Genomic DNA, 19,786 nt, shown 5'->3' with positions numbered 1-19,786 from the left:
AGGAAAAAACAAAGCCAAATCCAAAACAATCCACAATAGCGTATGCCTAGCCACAAGTTCCAAGTCAAAAAACCAAAAATCAAACAAATACTCAAGTGACAACCAAGTTTTATCCGAAATCCAAGACGGAGGTACTGAAAACAAGTGTTGACAGTACCGGCGACAGAGAAAATCTGAATAGAAAATGGGAATGGTTCCTGATACCCGCCTCCCAGCGGCGGGAATGGGTACTAACCACCTGATCTCCCACTGCGTGTGTCGAAAGTTTTGAAATTCTGTCGGACTAACAGAGAATACAGCTATATATATATCTGACAGGTAAGTCTCATGAACAAATGCCCAATTTTTGGTAGAAGTTTACAAACTGATTCAGAAAATATATCTTCCACACAAATGTTCATATGTGACAAAACTGGGTTCCGACTGAAGAAGATGGCAAATTGATTACATATTCATAAAAGTGAAAAATACACTAGAGAATTTATAGCACAGAAAAAATAAAACTTGAATTGGTACTAGTTTCTTCATCATTCACTTTGATTGTCGGGGATAATGAGAGTAAAACCAAGAATGGATTTGGCAAGTACTCTGGGAATTTGACGCCAAAAGCTGTCATAAATGTAAACAATACTCACTACAATCTAGTAAAGAAAGCTCACTGCAATCTATTGAGGAGAGGCCCACTGAATGATCACTAATGGGAGAGGAATGATAGAAAGTGGGAATGCAATAAAGAATGAGCAAAATCAGGATCATGAAAATAAATACAGATATTCTATGGGAGTGAACGAACGTTCTCGTGATTGTAAAAAAAAGTATCTGATCATGGTTCATGAGTATACTCAGTATAGTAAAGGAAGGGGTTAAACAGACTTACCTGAATAAAACAAAGGGGACACTGTACAGTGAAATGCTGCATACTCTGGACATGTTTTACTAAATCACCACACTTTTGGAAAGCAGAATTACAAAGCAAGCAAATGAAGGATTTCTTTGCTTGCCTTTTTTGCTGATGCAATCGTTGACTATCACCATTAAAGGAGTTTGGATGTGATTGTTCATTTACAGTAATGTTCAAAATACCACTTCCTTCCCCATGTTTAATCTCCTCTCTACCTGATTTATCTGAGTCATTTTGGTCCATTTTACACACTACAATATTACAACTTTGACTTTGAACATCATGTTTATCATAAGGTATATGTCCATCATGCCATGCTTTACTACAGCTGTCATCATCCTCTTGTCCTTCAGAACACAACATTGAAAAAGATAATACATTTTCAGGATTATCCTTCACAGCAAAAGAATCTGCAACAGAATCATCAACTGACTGCTTTCCTTGGGGTGATTTTGATATGGACGTTGGGAATATTTGATTATCCAAATTAATTTCACTTAACACTTCCACATTCTCATACTCATTAGAATTATTCTTGTGGCATGAATCCAACACTGTCTGCCCACATTCTTTGGAAATATTTTCTTCAATATGAATTTCTTTCGTATTTTTCCCTTCAGTTCCATCAAGGCACGTGAAAATCTGATCAGATAAGCCAAGGACGTGTGCATACTCATTTAATGCAGGAACATGCACATCAGCAATATTAACAATTTCTCCATACATAAGGCTTATCAGTGTTTCTATGATATTTATAGTTCCTTCAGACTCTGAAAAGAAAAGCATGAATAACTTAATAAAATGTAAGGTTTGACAATGCTATATTCAATGAATAAAGATTCATAAGTGATAAGTTACCAAACATTTTTGGTTTTGATTGAGACTAAAAAAGTTCCCCACTAAATTTTCCAAAAAAAAATCAGTACTATGGATGGCTAATCAATACAGTATACCAACCATTAATAATTTTCAAGGCAATACACACAAAACCCTTGCAACAAAGTACCCATCACAACCAGATCATGCTGGATAACAGTGTGTCTACTATCATGCATGACCAGCTATGTATTTTTTACAATGCCTCAATGGCATCTAGATGTACAAAGATAAACATATTAATTGACATCACAATCTAACACAGTTTTGTAAACTTGTGATTATAAATGCATGTTTTTGACATACATAATTCAGGAAGAAAAAGTGTTACAGCACTCAACAATCAGGAAAGTATGCGTGGAAGAGATTGACACTGTTAAATAAGGATTTGAAACTTACACTGGAATACCGCTGACAGGATATCCTAGTATACAAACCAAGATACTGACATGAAATTGTAGGTATGACCTATACACCTCAAAATAAAGAGGCAATTATGGGTTGCTAGCCTACGATATTTAGGTTATCGTATTTGGTAGAAAACTAGTCAGGAGAAACAATGATGGCACATATGAAGACAGAATAAAAGTAAGGTATCTCTGTGTAGATACATATCATGTCTTTACTCTTCAAACAAATGAAATATAAGGCTGCTATTAATAGCCTTCAATCCCAAAGCTTCCCATAAAGATTTATATTAATAATATATTATGAATAATACTTAAACAAAGAATAAAGATTAACTCCTTATTACAGTATTACCACATTACCATATCACTAACACAACAGGACTCCAACTTTTGGTAGCAGTGCAGGAACCTCTTGCTATCCTAGCTAAAGGAGTTTCATCATGAGATTTTCTTGTACAAGAGGAGGCCTCCAAAATAATCTATTCAACTGTGATCACATGATGAATAATGACCTTCAGAAACATTTATCAAAGTATTCAACAAGATGAATAACATTTTATAACTCTGCACTCCTCAAGTGGAAGGAGGAAAGGAGGCAAACTCAGAAACACTGATCTAAGTGTCCATGAAAAATGATTATAATACAACATTGCAATGTATTCACTGAAAGAAAGGAGGGCAACATTAATAAAAAATCATCCACAGGTACATCAGTTTGTGATCATCAAAAAGAGGAAGAGACCTTAGAAAGATTTGCAGTGTGTTGAAGAAGAAAGACAAACTAGGCCAATGATATGTGCCACAAAAATTTGTGGTCGGTGTACTTAAACTTTAAATTAAAAGTGAATGAGGGGGAGACTGAATCATCTTTAAATAATTCTATTTAAATATTCAGATGAATAAACAAAGTGTTCACATGTCTCAGTGTGTATTTTCATTAAATTCATAAAGCAAGTTAATTCTTAAAGCTCTTAGCATGTAGGTTATATTCATAGAGTATTAGGTTTTTTGCATATAAAATGAAAGACCATGGTCACTTTCTACCACTGGTTATTTGCTGGTCACATTCTAGGAAGTCAACCAACTTTTTGAGCCATCATGGATTAGGTTATCATGTTTTGATTTTTTTTAGGGGGTTCCAAAGTAACTCGCATTTTTGACTGTTCAGTCACAATAATTTTTAGCTTTGTGGAGCCTATGGATTAGGAATTATTTTTATTATTATTATTGTTTATTCCCTGACACTTCAGTAGAGCTTTCTACCATACTCTAAAGGCAAATAAAGCCCAGGGTATTATTATTTATTATTATTATTATTATTATTATTATTATTATTATTATTATTATTATTATTATTATTATTATTCTTTGGGTGTAGGCCCTCTTTCAAACATGTTCTGTTGAATATGACGGCAGCCTTGGTTGCATTAATCTTGTAGATTATCCGTTCAACTCTTCTGATTAGTCTTTTTTCTTCTTCAGTAACAGAATTAAGTAAAGTGCCAAAGTTCATTGCAAGGATTTTTATTTATGAAAATATCCAAATGTCGATGGTTAAAGGAAATTCCGTGGGCGAGGTCCAAAAACGATTGCAGGGGTCGTCAGTGCTTCTGGGATCATGGAAGGTATCGTGACATATTTCGGAAGGCCGTCTTCCCTCTTCAGGCGGGAGCTGGATGAAGTAGGACTCTGGTCTCGCTTTTTTGTATCAGCGGTGGGCGGGGCGCTGGTCACGGTCTGCTTTTTGATTGGCTGAGGTAGTGCTGATTTTTATTGGCCAAGAGAGCTGACATCACTGGGCATGGTCTTCTCCCATTGGTTGGCAGTTTATCGGCCATAATCTCAAGAGTGTAGAGGTTATTCTGTGATGCCCTATGGTTTGTAAGACATGCCCTGTGGAGGAATGCATGTATAGTTTCATTTAGGTCACGTCCTCCGTCAGTGACACGACGCCCTATCACAGCCCCCCATGAAAACATAACTATCGGAACGTCCCAGCAGGACGTCGAGAACAGCAGCAACGAGCAAGACCCTCCTGACGAACCCCCTGACGGAGGACGTGACCTTAATGAAACTATACAGTACATGCATTCCATCACAGAACAACCTCTACGCTCTGAGGTTAAGGCTGAGAAACCGCCAACCAATGGGAGAAGACCATGCCCAGTGACGTCAGCTCTCTTGGCCAATCAAAAATCAGCACTCTCAGCCAATCAAAAAGCAGACCGTGACCAGCGCCCCACGCCCACCCGATACAAAAAAGTGAGACCAGAGTCCTACTTCATCCAGCTCCCGCCTGAAGAAGGAAGACGACCTTCCGAAATATGTCGCGATACCCGCCAAGATCCCAGAAGCATTGACGATCCCTGCAATCGTTTTTGGACCCCGCCCTCGGAATTTCCATTAACCATCGACATTTGGATATTTTTATAAATAAAAATCCCTGCAATGAACTTTGGCATTTTACTTAATTCTATTACTGAAGAAGAAAAAAAGACTAATCAGAAGAATTGAACGGATAATCTACAAGGTTAATGCAACCAAGGCTGCCATCATATTCAACAAAATATTATTATTATTATTATTATTATTAAAAAGGATGGCTGTATTATGCAAATTTATCTTATATAGTGTCTTTTCTATCCTCCTTATGATTCGCTTTTCAGGCTCAGCGATGTTAGTCAGTAACTGGCCGATATTCATGTTGGAAAAGGACAGTGTGCGGAATATTGGAAGTCTTTTATTAAAATATCCAATCAGAAATCGTTCGTCTGGGTTCAGGTTCTATTGTAGGTACCGTCGACATGTTTCGACCAGCTCGTTGGTCATCCTCTGGACGTGGTTGCAGAAGGTCTGAAGAAACGAGGTGCTCGGGTTGGTATTTATAGGGGAGGTCATGATCGGTGCTGAATTATGATTGGCTGCCCGGGCATGTACCCTCGGGCGGAGCCTTCCCATCCAAGTTCTGTTTTCGTCTTGCGTGCGAGCGGCGTTGTAGTGCTGAGGATGAAGAGAAGAATTTCGATCCTCGGATGCCGAATTTGATTTGCTCAACGCTATGGGGATTGCTCGGTGCATGTCTCCTGGCTGCTGTGGGGAGGAGAAAGGTTTCTTGCGTAATGTTGAGTGTTGGTTTCTCCTTCCCAATGTGCAATGCTTCCAAGAGGCGTAGGCGGCGGTGGTCGATAATTTGGTCAATTACTTGATGTTCGTGATTATGTCTTTTCTTGCTATTCTCTGGTTATGGACGGTCCTGGCATGATTAAAGATAGCCCCCTCTTGGGCGTGGCAGGAAATCCTTTTGGAGAAACGAGGGTCTACACGAAACACACGAACCTGGGCATGTGTATGAATGGGGCGAGCGAGTGCCCCGAGAGGTATAAGCACTCCACCATCAGCGCCTACGTCAGGAGGGCCCACTCACACTGCTCCTCCTGGAACGACACCCACGGAGAAATGGAACGTGTAGCCCAAAACCTCGTCGACAATGGACACCCAAACCGGGATATAGAAGAATCTATCAAGGCGAACATCGATAGATGGTACCGTCAGGAACCTCGCCCCGATGCCCCTGAACGCATAGAGCTCTTCTACAAAGGACAATTTCATCATAAATATAAAGAAGACGAACGCACCCTCAAAAACATCATCAAGAATAATGTCAGCCCTGTTGACTCCAACAGAAACATACATCTGGTTATCTATTACAAGAGCAGAAAGACGAGCAGCCTGGTTATGCGCAACAACCCAGCCCCCCCTCAGCAGGACCCCTTGAAGAAAACCAACGTGGTATACCTGTACTCATGCCCGTCCGAGGATGCCTCGGTTCTTACATCGGTATGACCACCATGCGTTTCTCCAAAAGGATTTCCTGCCACGCCCAAGAGGGGGCTATCTTTAATCATGCCAGGACCGTCCATAACCAGAGAATAGCAAGAAAAGACATAATCACGAACATCGAAGTAATTGACCAAATTACCGACCACCGCCGCCCTACGCCTCTTGGAAGCACTGCACATTGGGAAGGAGAAACCAACACTCAACATTACGCAAAGAAACCTTTCTCCTCCCCACGGCAGCCAGGAGACATGCACCGGCGATCCCCATAGCGTGCGAGCAAATCAAAATTTGGCATCCGAGGATCGAAATTCTTCTCTTCATCCTCAGCACTACAACGCCACTCGCACGCAAGACGAAAAACAGAACTTGGATGGGAAGGCTCCGCCGGGTACATGCCCGGGCAGCCAATCATAATTCAGCACATCATGACCTCCCTATAAATACCAACCCGAGCACCTCGTTTCTTCAGACCTTCTGCAACCACGCCCAGAGGATGACCAACGAGCTGGTCGAAACATGTCGACGGTACCTACAATAGAACCTGAACCCAGATTTTAACGATTTCTGATTGGATATCTTAATAAAAGACTTCCAATATTCCGCACACTGTCCTTTTCCAACATGAATATCGGCCAGTTACTGACTAACATCGCTGAGCCTGAAAAGCGAATCATAAGGAGGATAGAAAAGACACTATATAAGATAAATTTGCATAATACAGCCATCCTTTTTAATAAGACCTGTTTAAAAGAGGGTCTACTCCCTTCATATATTATTATTATTATTATTGTTATTTATCTATTTGTTTATTTTTATTTTTTTTTTCTACCACAGTCATCCTATTCGACTGGGTGGTTTTTAAAGTGCGAGGTTCCGGGTTGCATCCTGCCTCCTTAGGAGTCCATCACTTTTCTCACTGTGTGCTGCTTCTAGTAGCACACTCTTCTGCATAAGTCCTGGAGCTACTTCAGCATCTAGTTTTTCCAGATTCCTTTTCAGGGATCTTGGGACCATGCCTAGTGTTCCTATGATTATCAGTACAGTTTCCACTGGCATATCCCATATCCTCCTTATTTTGATTTTCAGGTCTTGATGCTTATCAATTTTTTCTCTTTCTGTCTCATCTACTCTGGTGTCCCATGATATTGCCACATCAATGAGTGACACTTTCTTCTTGATTTTGTCCATCAACATCACATCTGGTCTATTGGCTCGTATCACCCTATCTGTTCTGATACCATAGTCCCAGAGGATCTTTGCCTGATTGTTTTCTATTGCTCCCTCAAGTTGGTGTTTGTACCACTTATTACTGTAAGCTAGCTGGTGTTTCTTGCACAGGCTCCAGTGGAGGTCTTTTGCTACTGAATCATGCCTCTTTTTGTACTGGTTCTGTGCAAGTGCCAGACATTCGCTTGCTATGTGGTTTAAGGTCTCGTCTTTCATATTGCACTTCCTGCATATGGGCGAGATGTTATTTCCAGCTATTGTTCTTTGAACATATCTGGTTCTTAGAGCCTGATCTTGTGCCACTGTTAGCATTCCTTCTGTTTCCTTCTTGAGTCCTCCCCTCTGTTGCCACTGCCATGTTTCATTGCTGGCCAGTTCTTTAGTCTGTCTCATGTACTGTCCGTGCATTGGTTTGTTGTGCCACTCCTCTGTTCTGTTTTTCATTCTCCTGTCTCTGTATATATCTGGGTCTTCGTCTACTTTTATCAGTCCTTCTTCCCATGCATTCCTTAGCCACTCGTCTTCACTTGTTTTCAGATGTTGCCCCAGTGCTCTCCTCTCTATGTTGACACAGTCCTCTAAGCTCAGTAGCCCTCTCCTCCCTTCCTTCCGTGTAATGTATAGTCTGTCTGTATTTGCTCTTGGGTGTAGTGCTTTGTGTATTGTCATGCGTTTCCTAGTTTTCTGGTCTATGCTGTGGAGTTCAGCCTTCATCCACTCCACTGCTTCTGCACTAAATCTGATTACTGGTACTGCCCATATGTTTATGGATTTCGTCATGTTTCCGGCGTTAAGTTTTGACTTGAGTATCACCTTAAGTCTCTGCATATATTCTTTCCTGATTGTGTCCTTCATCTCTTGGTGTTTTATATCCTCTCCTTATATTATTCCCAGGTACAGTATTTGTATCCTGTCTCATCTATGTGTTTGATGCTATTCCCGTCTGGTAGCTTTATCCCTTCAGTCTTTGTTACTTTGCCTTTTTGTATGTTGACCAAGGTGCATTTTTCTATTCCAAACTCCATCCTGATATCCCCAGATACTATCCTTACAGTCTGGATTAGGGTATCTGTTTCCTTGATGCTCTTACCATTCAGCTTGATGTCATCCATGAACATCAGATGGTTAATTCTGTTACCTCCTTTCTTGAGCTGGTACCCAGCATCAATCTTCTGCAGTACTTTTGTCATGGGATTCATGGCTACTATGAAGAGTAGTGGGGACAGTGAGTCGCCTTGATAGATCCCTCTCCTGATGTTAACATCTGCTAGTCTTATCCCAGAGCTTGTAAATACTGTATTCCAGCTGTGCATTGTATATATATTTTCCCTATATATTTTCAGACATTCCATTAGCCACGTGTGCAGTATTATGTTGAAGGCCATGCCATGCTTAGGTTGGTTCTCCTTCTCTTACTATTCTTCAATACCATTTTGTCTATCAGGAGCTGGTCTTTTGTGCCCCTGCACTTCCTTCTGCAGCCTTTCTGTTGTAGGGGATGGTGTTTGTATCCTCTAGATAGTTGCATAGCCTTTCACTGATGATACCTGTTAGTAACTTCCACATTATTAGTAGGCAGGTGATAGGCCTGTAGTTACTTGCTGTATTTCACTTGTTCTTGTCTTTCTGTACTAAGGATGTTCTCCCTGTGGTCATTCATTTGGGTGCATGGTGGTTTGTGATACAATTCTTGCGTTGTTCTACTATTCGTGGGTGTAGGGTCTTGAAGTTTTTGAGCCAGTATGCATTTGTACGAAAGTGAAAATATCCACGCCATTTAAATCGAAAGGTTTGTAGGTGATCCGTCAGGGCCCGGGCTCTTATTCTTCGTAAGAACAAAGAAGAAAAGCCAGGGCCCCTTACCCCCTCACCACGTGAAGGAACCTACTTCGAGGGGAGGATCTGACATGATTAATTAGTCAAAATCGGGAAGTCACAAAAGGGAAGTCTGAATTAGCTAAGCTAATTAATAGGACTGCACTACCAAAAAGAACCAAGTACTTCGCCAAATGAAGGATAACAGTAACCATCCTGTGAAAAAGAATGAATTCAGAGCTGCTTATGACCAAGTTCAGTCATCAACCGCAGAAACGAACTGAGCTCTTTAGCTGTGTTGTACCTATCCTTCCCCGAAAGTGCGGGGCAGTATAACTACACCTTAAACAAACGCGCTCTACTGTGAATTTTAAATTTTGAGCTGCAGCGTAAAGTAGAAACAATAGCTATGTAATTATTTGGTAAGTTATGTGTATAAAAATACTATACCAGAAAACATAGTCACCTACACCATAATTAAATGATAAAAAACAAGACCACTACCCAACACTAAGACTGGCGGGCACTCCAGGTACATCATACCTTCCCAGGCTCCCCAAGAAATCAACATCATTTTCATGGCAAAGAGAAAAGGAAAGGAAGGGACACTTCCTACACTTTCTCACCCATCACCATGCCAGCTACAGACACAGGTCCCAAGGAATTGCATTTATCATAAACTGTCTTGACGTCCCGCAAATAGTGCATCGCGAACACCAATTTGCATTTCCAATGAGTTGCCTCAAGATCGCAGAGAGGAAAAGATTGTGCTTGAACACTGCCGAAGCAGCCACTGCTCTTACCTCATGAGCTTTAACTTTTAATAGCTATATGTCAGTCTCCTTTAATTGCGAGTGTGCCTCAACGATGAGATCCTCAAAAAAACAAAGTGGCGTTCTTCGATAGGGGTCTAGAGGGTTTTTCACTGAACACCAGAGACTACTAAACTGGCCTCTAATCTTCTCCATCTGTTGTAAATAATATCTGAAGGCACGTACTGGGCACAGCTCTCTCTCCTCCTCTTCCATGCCTAGAATATCCAATAAGCTTGAAATCGAAAAGGAACGGGGCCAGGGTTGTGATGGGTTGTCATTTTTTGCTAGAAATCCTAGCAAGAAGGAGCAGACTGCATCCACTTGCTAAAAACCGATCCTTTTGTCTATTGCCTGACATTCACTTACTCTCTTAACCATTACTAAGGCAACCAGAAAGAGACTTCTCCAAGTCAGATCCCTTAGAGAGGAAGAACACATAGGTTCAAAGCAAAGGTCGGAAAGCCACTTAAGAACTGTCAAGATTTCAAGAGAAGGACTCCTCTTTCTTGGGTTTGGAGATATTGAAAGATTTAATTAGTTCGGACAGGTCTTGATCGTTCGAGATGTCTAGACCCCATGTCGAAAAACAGAGCTGAGGATCACTCTGTAACCCTTTATTGTCCAGACAGACAAACCCTTAGATGATTTCAAATAGTGAAGAAGTCTGCTATCAGAGTGATAGATGTTTTAGAGGAAAAGACTTTGTTTCTTCTACACCAACTCCTAAAACATGCCCACTTAGCTTAGTAGACATTATTGTAGGAGATGCGACTACTTTTGGGGATAGGCTCTGATGCCAATTTAGAAAATCCTTTTGCTCTGACGAGTCTGTAGACAGTCGAAATCCTGTCAGGGCCAGAGAGGATAGGCCTTGATTAAACTTCCTGACATGGAGTTGTCTGAGAAGACTTGGAATCTCAGGTAGGAGCCTCAGGAAGTCTGCGAGATAGATCGATCAGGTCCAGAAACCACTTTTTTGTTGGCCAGTGGTGTAAGTGAAACTTCCTTACTACTTCTCGAATCATCCCAAATGGAGGGAAGATGCAAAGATCTAGGTTGGACCAGTCCAGGATCATTGCATCCGTCGCCCAAGCTAGAGGGCCTGCAAAACGGGAACAGAACAGAGGAAGGCGTAATTCCTGGAAGTTGTTGAAAACTTCTCAGAATTTGATGAGTAGGTCGTCAATAAAACAGGCTTCTTGCTCAAGGGGGATTTTTCCAGAAACGGGATCGAGTAGCTTTCTCTTAGAACTTGGACAATCCAACTCTCTGCTCCTCTTGCTTCCCAACGCTCCCAAAAGTGGAGGAGCCTTGCCCCCACAGGTGTGCGGAGGACTAGATCCTCACTCACATGAGTGTGGTTTGCAGGAGGACTTCTTGATAGCTCTGGGGGTGAAACGGGCATTTCCGAGAGGTCTGGGGAAGCCTCTTTGTCTGCCTCTACCCCGAAAGGGCTGGGGTTGAGCAGGAGAAACTGTCCTAGAGGGAAAGGCCAGAGACTATACCATCTCGTTGATTGTGTGAGGAGGTCCTGCGTAAACTTCTGTTGTTGATCAGCCGCAATTTGTAGCACAGTCAATTGAGGGAAAAGGTGCTTCTTGTCCAGAGGCGAGAAGAGGAGTGCGGACTTCTGGGAGGGAGTAACTCCCTTCGTGGTGTATGAACACCAAAGTTCCCTTTTCTCGAGGATACCCATTGCAAAAAGGGAGGATAATTCAAATGAGCTGTCTCCAATACCCTTATCCAGGCAAGAGATAACTCCCAAAAAATCTGAAGAAAAGTCTTCAGGGATATGAAGGCACTCCTTCACTTTACGAGCAAGAGCTCCTACTGCCCAGTCGAGAAAGCCGAGCTCTTCCAAGACTTTGAATATGTGCTTGATCAGGTGGTCCAATTCCAAAGACGAGAACAAATCTTGGCTGCAATGAACGCCGACCGTCTGGAGGAGTCAACTAAACCAAAGAAGTCTCCCTGGGAGGAGGCAGGCGCTCCCATGGATGGAGCCTCTCCGGTCGCATACGCAAGATATCTTCTCTGCGACAGCCTAGACGGAGGGCAAGAAAAGGAGGCTCTTCCTGCTCCCTCTTGCTTGAGAGTCAGTTCTCCACCTCACGGAGAGCTTTCTTAGCTGAAGAGGACAGTACCATTTTAGGAGGTCTTGAAGAAGTTGTCTGATTATCCATCATGTACATTGAAGCCGGAGCTGCAGGAGAGAAGTAATCAGGAAAAGACACCAGCAGAAAACTGAGTAAAGAAGCATACGCCGATGGAGGGCTAACAGGGTCTGCTTCTTCCTCATCCTCCGAAGAGATTGGCGACAGATTCGCAACAGGCTGGGGTACCGAAGGGGCTTTCTGAATTAAGTCCAGGATATTACCAAATCTGCGCTGGATCGACTGAACAGAAGGATCCAAAACAGAGGGTGCAACTGTCAGAGCAAGAGCAGGTAGAACTGAAGAAGACACAGGTGCTGCCGAAGAAACAGATGAAATCGGGCGCTAGGAAGCAGGATTAGCCTTGGGCGCCAAAGAGGCATCTTGCTGCAAAAGGGGAACAGGCGCCAATGGGCGCTCGGGAGTCGGTGGGCACTCGGGAGTTGGTGGGCACTCGGGAGCCAATGGGCGCTTGGGACCCAATGAGTGCTCGGGAGCCGACAGGAGCTCAGGAGCCAAAGAGCACTTGGCAAAGAGGCACTCAGGAGACGATGGACACACAAAAGATGAAGGGCGCTTGGAGGGAGCCACATCAGAAGCACCATGAACCACTGGAGAAGGAAGTTTTGGCACCACTGGGCACCTTGGCACCAAAGACGACTTCTCCGCCAACGAAGACTCAGGTAATGCAGATTGTACAGGCACTAAAAGAACAGGAGTTGCGCGTATGGGCGCTGGAGAGCGTTCCGACATCACTATTTGTCTCAACAAGTCCTCCGAAGCAAAAGATGTGCGCTTAGAAGAAGACGAAGTTCTCGATGCCGAAGAGCACTTCCGAGAAGTAGCATGCTTAGAAGGATGAACTTGTCCCACTAACACTGGTCGATCCTGGGAGAAACGTTCCGGATTATCCCAGAAGCAACAGGAAGGAAGACATTCTGGAGAAGCCTCTTTAATCTTCTTTACAGGAACTGCAGAAGGTTGAGGAGCACCCGCGGTGCGTCTCTTCAGAGGACGAGATTCGCCTTGCCATTGGCACCTAGGACTGGAGTCACTGCTGGAAATACTAGATGAAAGACGATCCACTTCCATAGAGACACCTTTCCAGCGGCGCTCTGTCGTAACCTGGGAATCAGCAACAGGTACGACTGAGGGGGCGACTGCCTGTGGGCAGACCCCACCAACCTCCTTTGGGCTGCCAGTTTGGCTCCTCCCAGGTTTAGGGGAGTTTGCCAGGGACCTTGGCCTAGGAGAATCAGCGGGACAGACAGCCATCTCCTCCACTAACACTTCACTATCACCTTTCACATTCACTTTGTCCATTAGGACGTTAACAGAAGCACCAATTTTCTCCATCGTGTCAATGAGTAACCCAAACTTAAGGTAAATTCTCCATTCAAGGCTGGTAATGAGGTCGGGATCAGGAGTAAGGGGGCCAGGGTGCGGAGTAATTGGTACAGATTGAGACATGGGATTAAGTGGAACAAAGGATAAAGAATCAGAATTATCAGACAAAGATTTTGCTGACACCTGACTAGCTAAAGTCTTCTTACTACTAGCTCTAGCTGCTGCTTTTCCCTTTTTATCCCTGTCTAATTTCTTCAAATAACTATTCAAGGTCTTCCACATTTTAGGATCCCAAGAGACACATTCTTTACATGTCAAATCAGGGGAACATATTTGACCCTTGCAAGAAGTACAGAGAGAATGAGGGTCATAACAGGCTTTAGTCAGTCTCGTATTGCAGCCTTTACTGCCATACCTAACACTCTGAGAGCCCGAGTCAGACATAATGACAAGTCGAGTCAAAGAAAATCTAAAGAAAATCCAAATGATTGTCAAAATCAGTAATATTAGTCTTCAGAGAAAACCTGACACTAACTGTGCCGAAAAGGCTACCATAAAGCGAATACTTCGCCAATGATCCAAGATCAACAGAGAAGAGAAATTTCAAAAAACTGCTGCTGCCAATCACTGTACCCACAGCCATCAGCTGGCAGAAACATATTGAGCTCGTCTGCTAAGCTGGTTCCTCTCTTACCCTGAAAGTGGGTGGGGTCACTCACCTAGCCAAAACAAAAGTACCGCTACCACGAATTTCAAAACTCGAGCTGCCAGTTAATAGAAACTAATAGCTATGTAATTACTTGGTAAGTAGCTTGTGTAAAATCTTACCTTCACTGACTGAATTCTTTACTGAAACTTCATCAATGTTGATAACTAATGGCCTTAGTACCGACCAGTCATGCTCTGCGGTCAATCTACTTTGAAGTACAGCAGCTAAAACTGAAGAGTGACAAGCTAAAATACAGCTGTGTGCAAGAGTCTGTCGCCCATCGCTGCTTACAATAACAACATCACATAATTCACTCTTATAACGAAGTTTCTGTAAAATGAAAAGAAATCTATTATTGATGGTGTCAAGTGTAAAACAACATAAAGTATACCTGTACAATATAGTATCTTTTAATGAGCAAGTTGCACTTACGTATTAGTAACATCCATAACTGCAAGTTGACCATCAAAATAATCCTTATATGAAAGACAAAATAAAGCCTTAAATAGTATATATTATGCACACATTCCAACTAAATGACTGCATACACAATTAGCTGAGTAAAATAAAAATATTTTTCATAAGGTGTTTTGCTTTGGCCTTGTTTATTCAGTCATGTTCATAAATGGCCTCATTTTTGGCCACCTCTTAAGCATTTCTCCTCTAATTTTTTTTGTGTTCTAACTTTTTCCTGCTACTTTTGTCTAGTAAATTGCAGTAGCTGTTTCCAAAGTTTGTACAAAACTGGATTTAACATCAGTGTATCCTTTGGCTACAAGCATAAATGTGGGGTTAGTTAGAGGTGGGTTATTTTCTGTAAGGAGGTTTGTGTATCTAGGAAAAAAGAAAAAAATTACTTTCCAAGTTTATCACAATGCCTAAGCCATAACAAAGTTGGAGAAGGCGATCCCGTTCTTGGATTAGCTTTTCCTGAGAACTTGCCAAGATTAACCAGTCACCAGAGTTGAATTCCTTGAGAATGAGCCCAGGTCGATACTAAGGTGAACACTCTTGTGAACACCTGAGGGGGTGTCGTAAGGCCGAAGCATAGGAATTTGAACTGAAACACCAGCTCCCCCCGACTGAAGCACAGAAACTTCTGGGAAGAGCGATGGTTTGGAGTTTGGCAGTAAGCATTTTTCAGATCTATCACGGAGAAGGTTGAGGTCTAGGTTTTGATGAGCTTGGGGGAGAAGGAACAGCAGACTTTGACACCACTTGATGAACGGGCCAATCACTGTTGTCTACCTGACTTCTATCGACTGCAATGTGAAGTTGCTCCTTTGGAAAGAAAGTTCAAAATATCCCCATAACTCAAATTTTAAAAGTAATTTGTATTTTTTCTAACTATACAAGCCTGAGGTCTTTATACAGTGGACCCCAGGCTATTTGCAGTTCCAGATTAGCAGATTCACCTATTCTTGGATTTCTCTGTAGAACATATATACAGTAAACCCCCGTATTCGCAGTCTCACTATTCACGGACTCACGTATTCACAGATTTCTCTGTGGAACATATCTACCCATCATTTGCGGAAAATTCGCCCATTCACGATATTTTTCACTGAGAAATATTCACTAATTACTGTATTCTCATATTTTCATGACTAAATGCACTTTTTGTGATAAAACTATTAAAATACTCAGATATAAGCATTTTTAGAGGATTTTTTTGTGTTTAAACTATCAAAATAGGCAGTTCTAAGTGTTTTTTGAGGGGTTTTAAGTATTTGTGGGGGGGTGCACATCCCCCCCGAATATGGGGGGTTTACTGTACTGTACACATTATTTGTGGAAAATTTTCCTATTCACAGTATTTTTCATTGAGAAATGCAGGCAATCCCTGGTTATTGGTGGGCTCAGTTATCAATGACCCCAGTTTTCGGGGTTTGTCTTGCTACGAAAATCGGTGATTTTCGGCGGTGACATGCGCCAATTTCCACTTATTGGCGTACATAATAGTGTACAGTATTGCCGTCGATACATACTTAACAGAGGCACCAATAGCTGAAAATCAGTGCCGATAAGCCCCGAAAATCGCTGATTTTCAGTTATCGGCAATTTTTGCTTATCATCATGCTATCAGAACGGAACCCCCGCTGATAACCAGGGACTGCCTGTATTCACAGACTACTGTATCTTCATATCATTTTCTTGACTAAATGCACTTTTTGTGATAAAACTATTAAAATATTCAGGTATAAGCATTTTAGAAGGGCTTTTGGTATTTTGAACTATCAGCATAGGCAGTTATAAGCATTTTTTGAGGGGTGTCTAGTATTTGTGGATTTTACCTATTCACAGGGGGTAGTAGGTAAGCATCCACCGCGAATACCAGGGGAACCGGCCAATTAACTTTTAACCAAGGTTGTATGGTAGTTACCTACCGTATGACCGGGTGGGGGAGTCTCACCCACCCAGTCAGTAGAGCATCACTTTACCTTCACCTTCAGCCCAAGTATAAGCTTGGTGTCAGCTTGAGGGGTGGCATGAGATGGGCATTAACTATAAAGACCTCAGGCTTGTATACAGTCTATCGCCGCCTACTCGTGATTTGGGATTAGCAGCTTTTTCTGTGGAACTCATCCCTGACTTATTTGCGAAAAATTCGGTAATTCGTGGATTTTTTCATCGAGATACATTCACTAATTACTGTATTTTCAGGTTATTTTCCTGACTAAATACATTTTTTACGATAAAAAAATTATTTACTAATTTTCAAATATTAATATTAATGTAAACACAGCAAAATACTGTATTGACAAAAAGAATTTATTTTCACTACATATTACTGTAAATATTTAGGTACTGTACAGTATTTAACCCTATTTGTGAATTCCCAGTGTTTCCCCTAAGTACTGTAAAAAGAAAATGGGACAGTTTCAATACTGGATGAGAGAAAATGAATGTTCCTGGATATAGGAGTAACTTGAATAGTTTTTACACTTAGCTGTAAACCATATATTTTTAAGGGTAATGTTGTAAGATGACTTTGAAATGATGCTAAAGTGTTTTAGATTATAGTTTAAGGTACAGTATATTTGGTGTAGGATGATAATTGGTTTCGGTATTCGCAGATTTTCGGTATTCGCAGGTGGGTGTGGTATACATCGCCCCCCCAAAATACCGGGGGACAACTGTAGTTAAGAAAAATACAAATTACTTTTAAATTTTGTCCTCTGTTCCTACACAATATACAAACTTTTTGGTCTTTATACAGGAAGACTTACTTCTTGGCGGGAGGAAGCTGAGTAAGTCCCTGAACTGACTGGTAGTTCGCCACACCTAGGTCCTCTTCCTGGTCGAGACGCCAAGTAAGAGGACCATGCCTCTGCCATATTGAATGAAGTATAGGAACTGTATGTTCAACTGTCAGACTTCTGGGCACTTTCTCGAACAGATGGGTATGAAAGCAGCATCATCCGAGAAAAAGGTTAGGATGGGTATGAAATCAGCATCATCCAAGAAAAAGGCTAGGTTGAATCTTTGTGTCGGAGACAATGATAAGGCCATGTATAAGCAATGGGTTAACATTGTCTGTCCCTCTCTCCCCTTGCTAGAGAGACGGAAGGGTTTGCTTCTATACATCTACCTACATTATAGAATGGACCAGTCACTCGCACACATGGTCTCTCTTCTGCAACCGTACACCTTAGGCAAGATGCTACCTGTCCTCTTAGAGGAGTAGGGTAAGCTACATAACTTGAGCAGCCACCACAAGACCCAAGGAAAACATGTCCAAGGACTTGTGGGCAATATCTCAAAAGTAGAAGGAGGTGAAAGTGGTCTGGCACAACCACAACCCCGCCTTCAGAACCCAAGAACCCGACACATTCTCCCTACATATGAGGGATGGACCAATGCCCCTGACCTTGTGAGCTCTTACCTGGAACATACTGGAGTCCTCCTCGCCTGACGCAGAGTACGCCCATTTAATTGTCTCACGAAGCCACAAAGAGACAGTGTTCCTGGACACCTCTTTCTTGGTCAAGCCAGTGCTAACGAAGAGTCGTTGACACTCAGACCGGAGATGGCTAGTCCTCTTCAGATAGCACTGCATCACTCTAACAGGACACAGTAGCATTTTGTCCTGATCATTACCAACAAAGTCATCTATGGAGGGGATCATAAAGGACTCAAATCTGGCGTCAGGGACCAATGGATTCTGAGCCTTCGCTACGAAATACAGGATGAAATGGAGCTTAACCAATCCCCATCCCCTCGAGTGCAGTTTGTCTACTCTCTTTGCCAATGTCAGAGCAAGCAGAAAAACAGTCTTGAGGGTCAGATCCCTGTCTGACGACTCTTGTAAGGGCTCTTACAGTGCATGAGTCAGGACCCCGAGTACAAGAGTCACATCCCACTCAGGGGGCCTGAGTTTCCTGGGAGGGCAAGACCTTTCAAAGCTCTTTATCAGCAAAGAAATCTCCAGTGAGGAGGAGATATCGACGCCCCTCAGGCACAGGACTAGGCCTAGGGTGGCCCTATAGCCCTTAGCAGCTGAGACATAGCGGAGCTTCCCTCGGCGAAGGAAGACGAGGAAATCCACAACCTCTGGAACAGTAGCTCCGACGAGAGAGAAACCCTGTCCATGACACCAGCCACAGAAGACTGCCAATTTCCCCTGGTAGACTGCAGCAGAAGACTGTTGCAGGTATCCGGACATCTCTGTTGCTGTGAGGCGGGAAAAACCTTTCGCTCACAAGAGATGCTGAAAAACTCTTGAAGGGCCAGGAAGACTGCCTTGAGCTCCAGGATATTGATGTGAAGGTGCTCGTCGTCTCGGTTCCACACTCCTGAAATCAGCAACTCCTCCAGGTGTGTGATCCATCCCTTGGTTAAAGAGTCTGTGAACAGAAGCATCTCAAGAGGGGGACTGTGCAGAGACACCCCTACTACGAGGGTCCTTTTGCCCAGCCACCAGGTTAAGTCCTGTCTCACCATCTGTGAGAGAGGGATGGGAAAGATAGAGGATCCCATGCCGGAGACCAGAACTTCATTCTCCACTGAAGAGAATGAAGGTGAAGCCACCCACGAGGGACCAGCTTCTCCAAGGACGACAGGTGACCGAGAGTGACCTGCCACTACCGAGTTGGTTGTTCCTGCCGGGACAAGAACGTTTGTGCTGTCTTCCTGAACCTGCTGATACAGCAGTCCGAGGGGAAGACTCTTGCTGCTGCCATATCTATCAGCATGCCCACATACTTTATCCTCTCCTTGGGTATGAGATCGGACTTCTTGAAATTTATCACGACCCCCAGGAAGCGGCATAACTCGAGAAGGCAATCCTTGTCTTGGAGCAACTGCAGAAGAGACTTTGCCAAGACTAGCCAATCATCCAGATACCTCAATAGACATATCCCGTGTCAATGGGCCCAAGTTGATACAAGGTGAACACTTGCATGAACACCTAGGGAGTGGTCAAGAGCCCGAAACAAAGTGTCCTGAACTGGAATACCATCTCCCCGAGGACAAAGCAAAGGTACTTGCAAGAGAACTGATGAATGGGTATTTGAAAATACACTTCCTTAAGATCCACCATAAGCATAAAATTGTTCTCCCTGATGGAAGCAAGCACTGAACGAGCCGTTTCCCTCTTGAACCGAGTCTGGTGAACAAATCAGTACAAGGGAGAGAGATCAATGACTGGCCTCCACTCCCCCGTTTCTTTTTCCACGAGAAAGATTCGGCTG

General features: G+C 42.8%; 1 protein-coding gene across 1 annotated transcript in view; it reads right to left on the bottom strand.

Moving 5' to 3' along the window:
- LOC136850561 (myoneurin-like) overlaps positions 1 to 19,786 on the bottom strand; it is a 98,499-nt gene that overhangs the window by 35,506 nt on the left and 43,207 nt on the right. Inside the window, exons 3-4 of the mRNA XM_067124187.1 lie at positions 14,213 to 14,423; positions 878 to 1,671 (exon numbers count right to left, since the gene is read on the bottom strand). Of these exons, the coding sequence (XP_066980288.1) occupies positions 878 to 1,671; positions 14,213 to 14,423 (1,005 nt within the window). The remainder of the gene's footprint in view (positions 1 to 877; positions 1,672 to 14,212; positions 14,424 to 19,786) is intronic.

This window comes from Macrobrachium rosenbergii, chromosome 22 (genome assembly GCF_040412425.1).
Source record: "Macrobrachium rosenbergii isolate ZJJX-2024 chromosome 22, ASM4041242v1, whole genome shotgun sequence".
In the NCBI taxonomy this organism is placed as follows: Eukaryota; Metazoa; Arthropoda; class Malacostraca; order Decapoda; family Palaemonidae; genus Macrobrachium; species Macrobrachium rosenbergii.
This window is presented reverse-complemented; position numbering and strand designations above follow the sequence as displayed.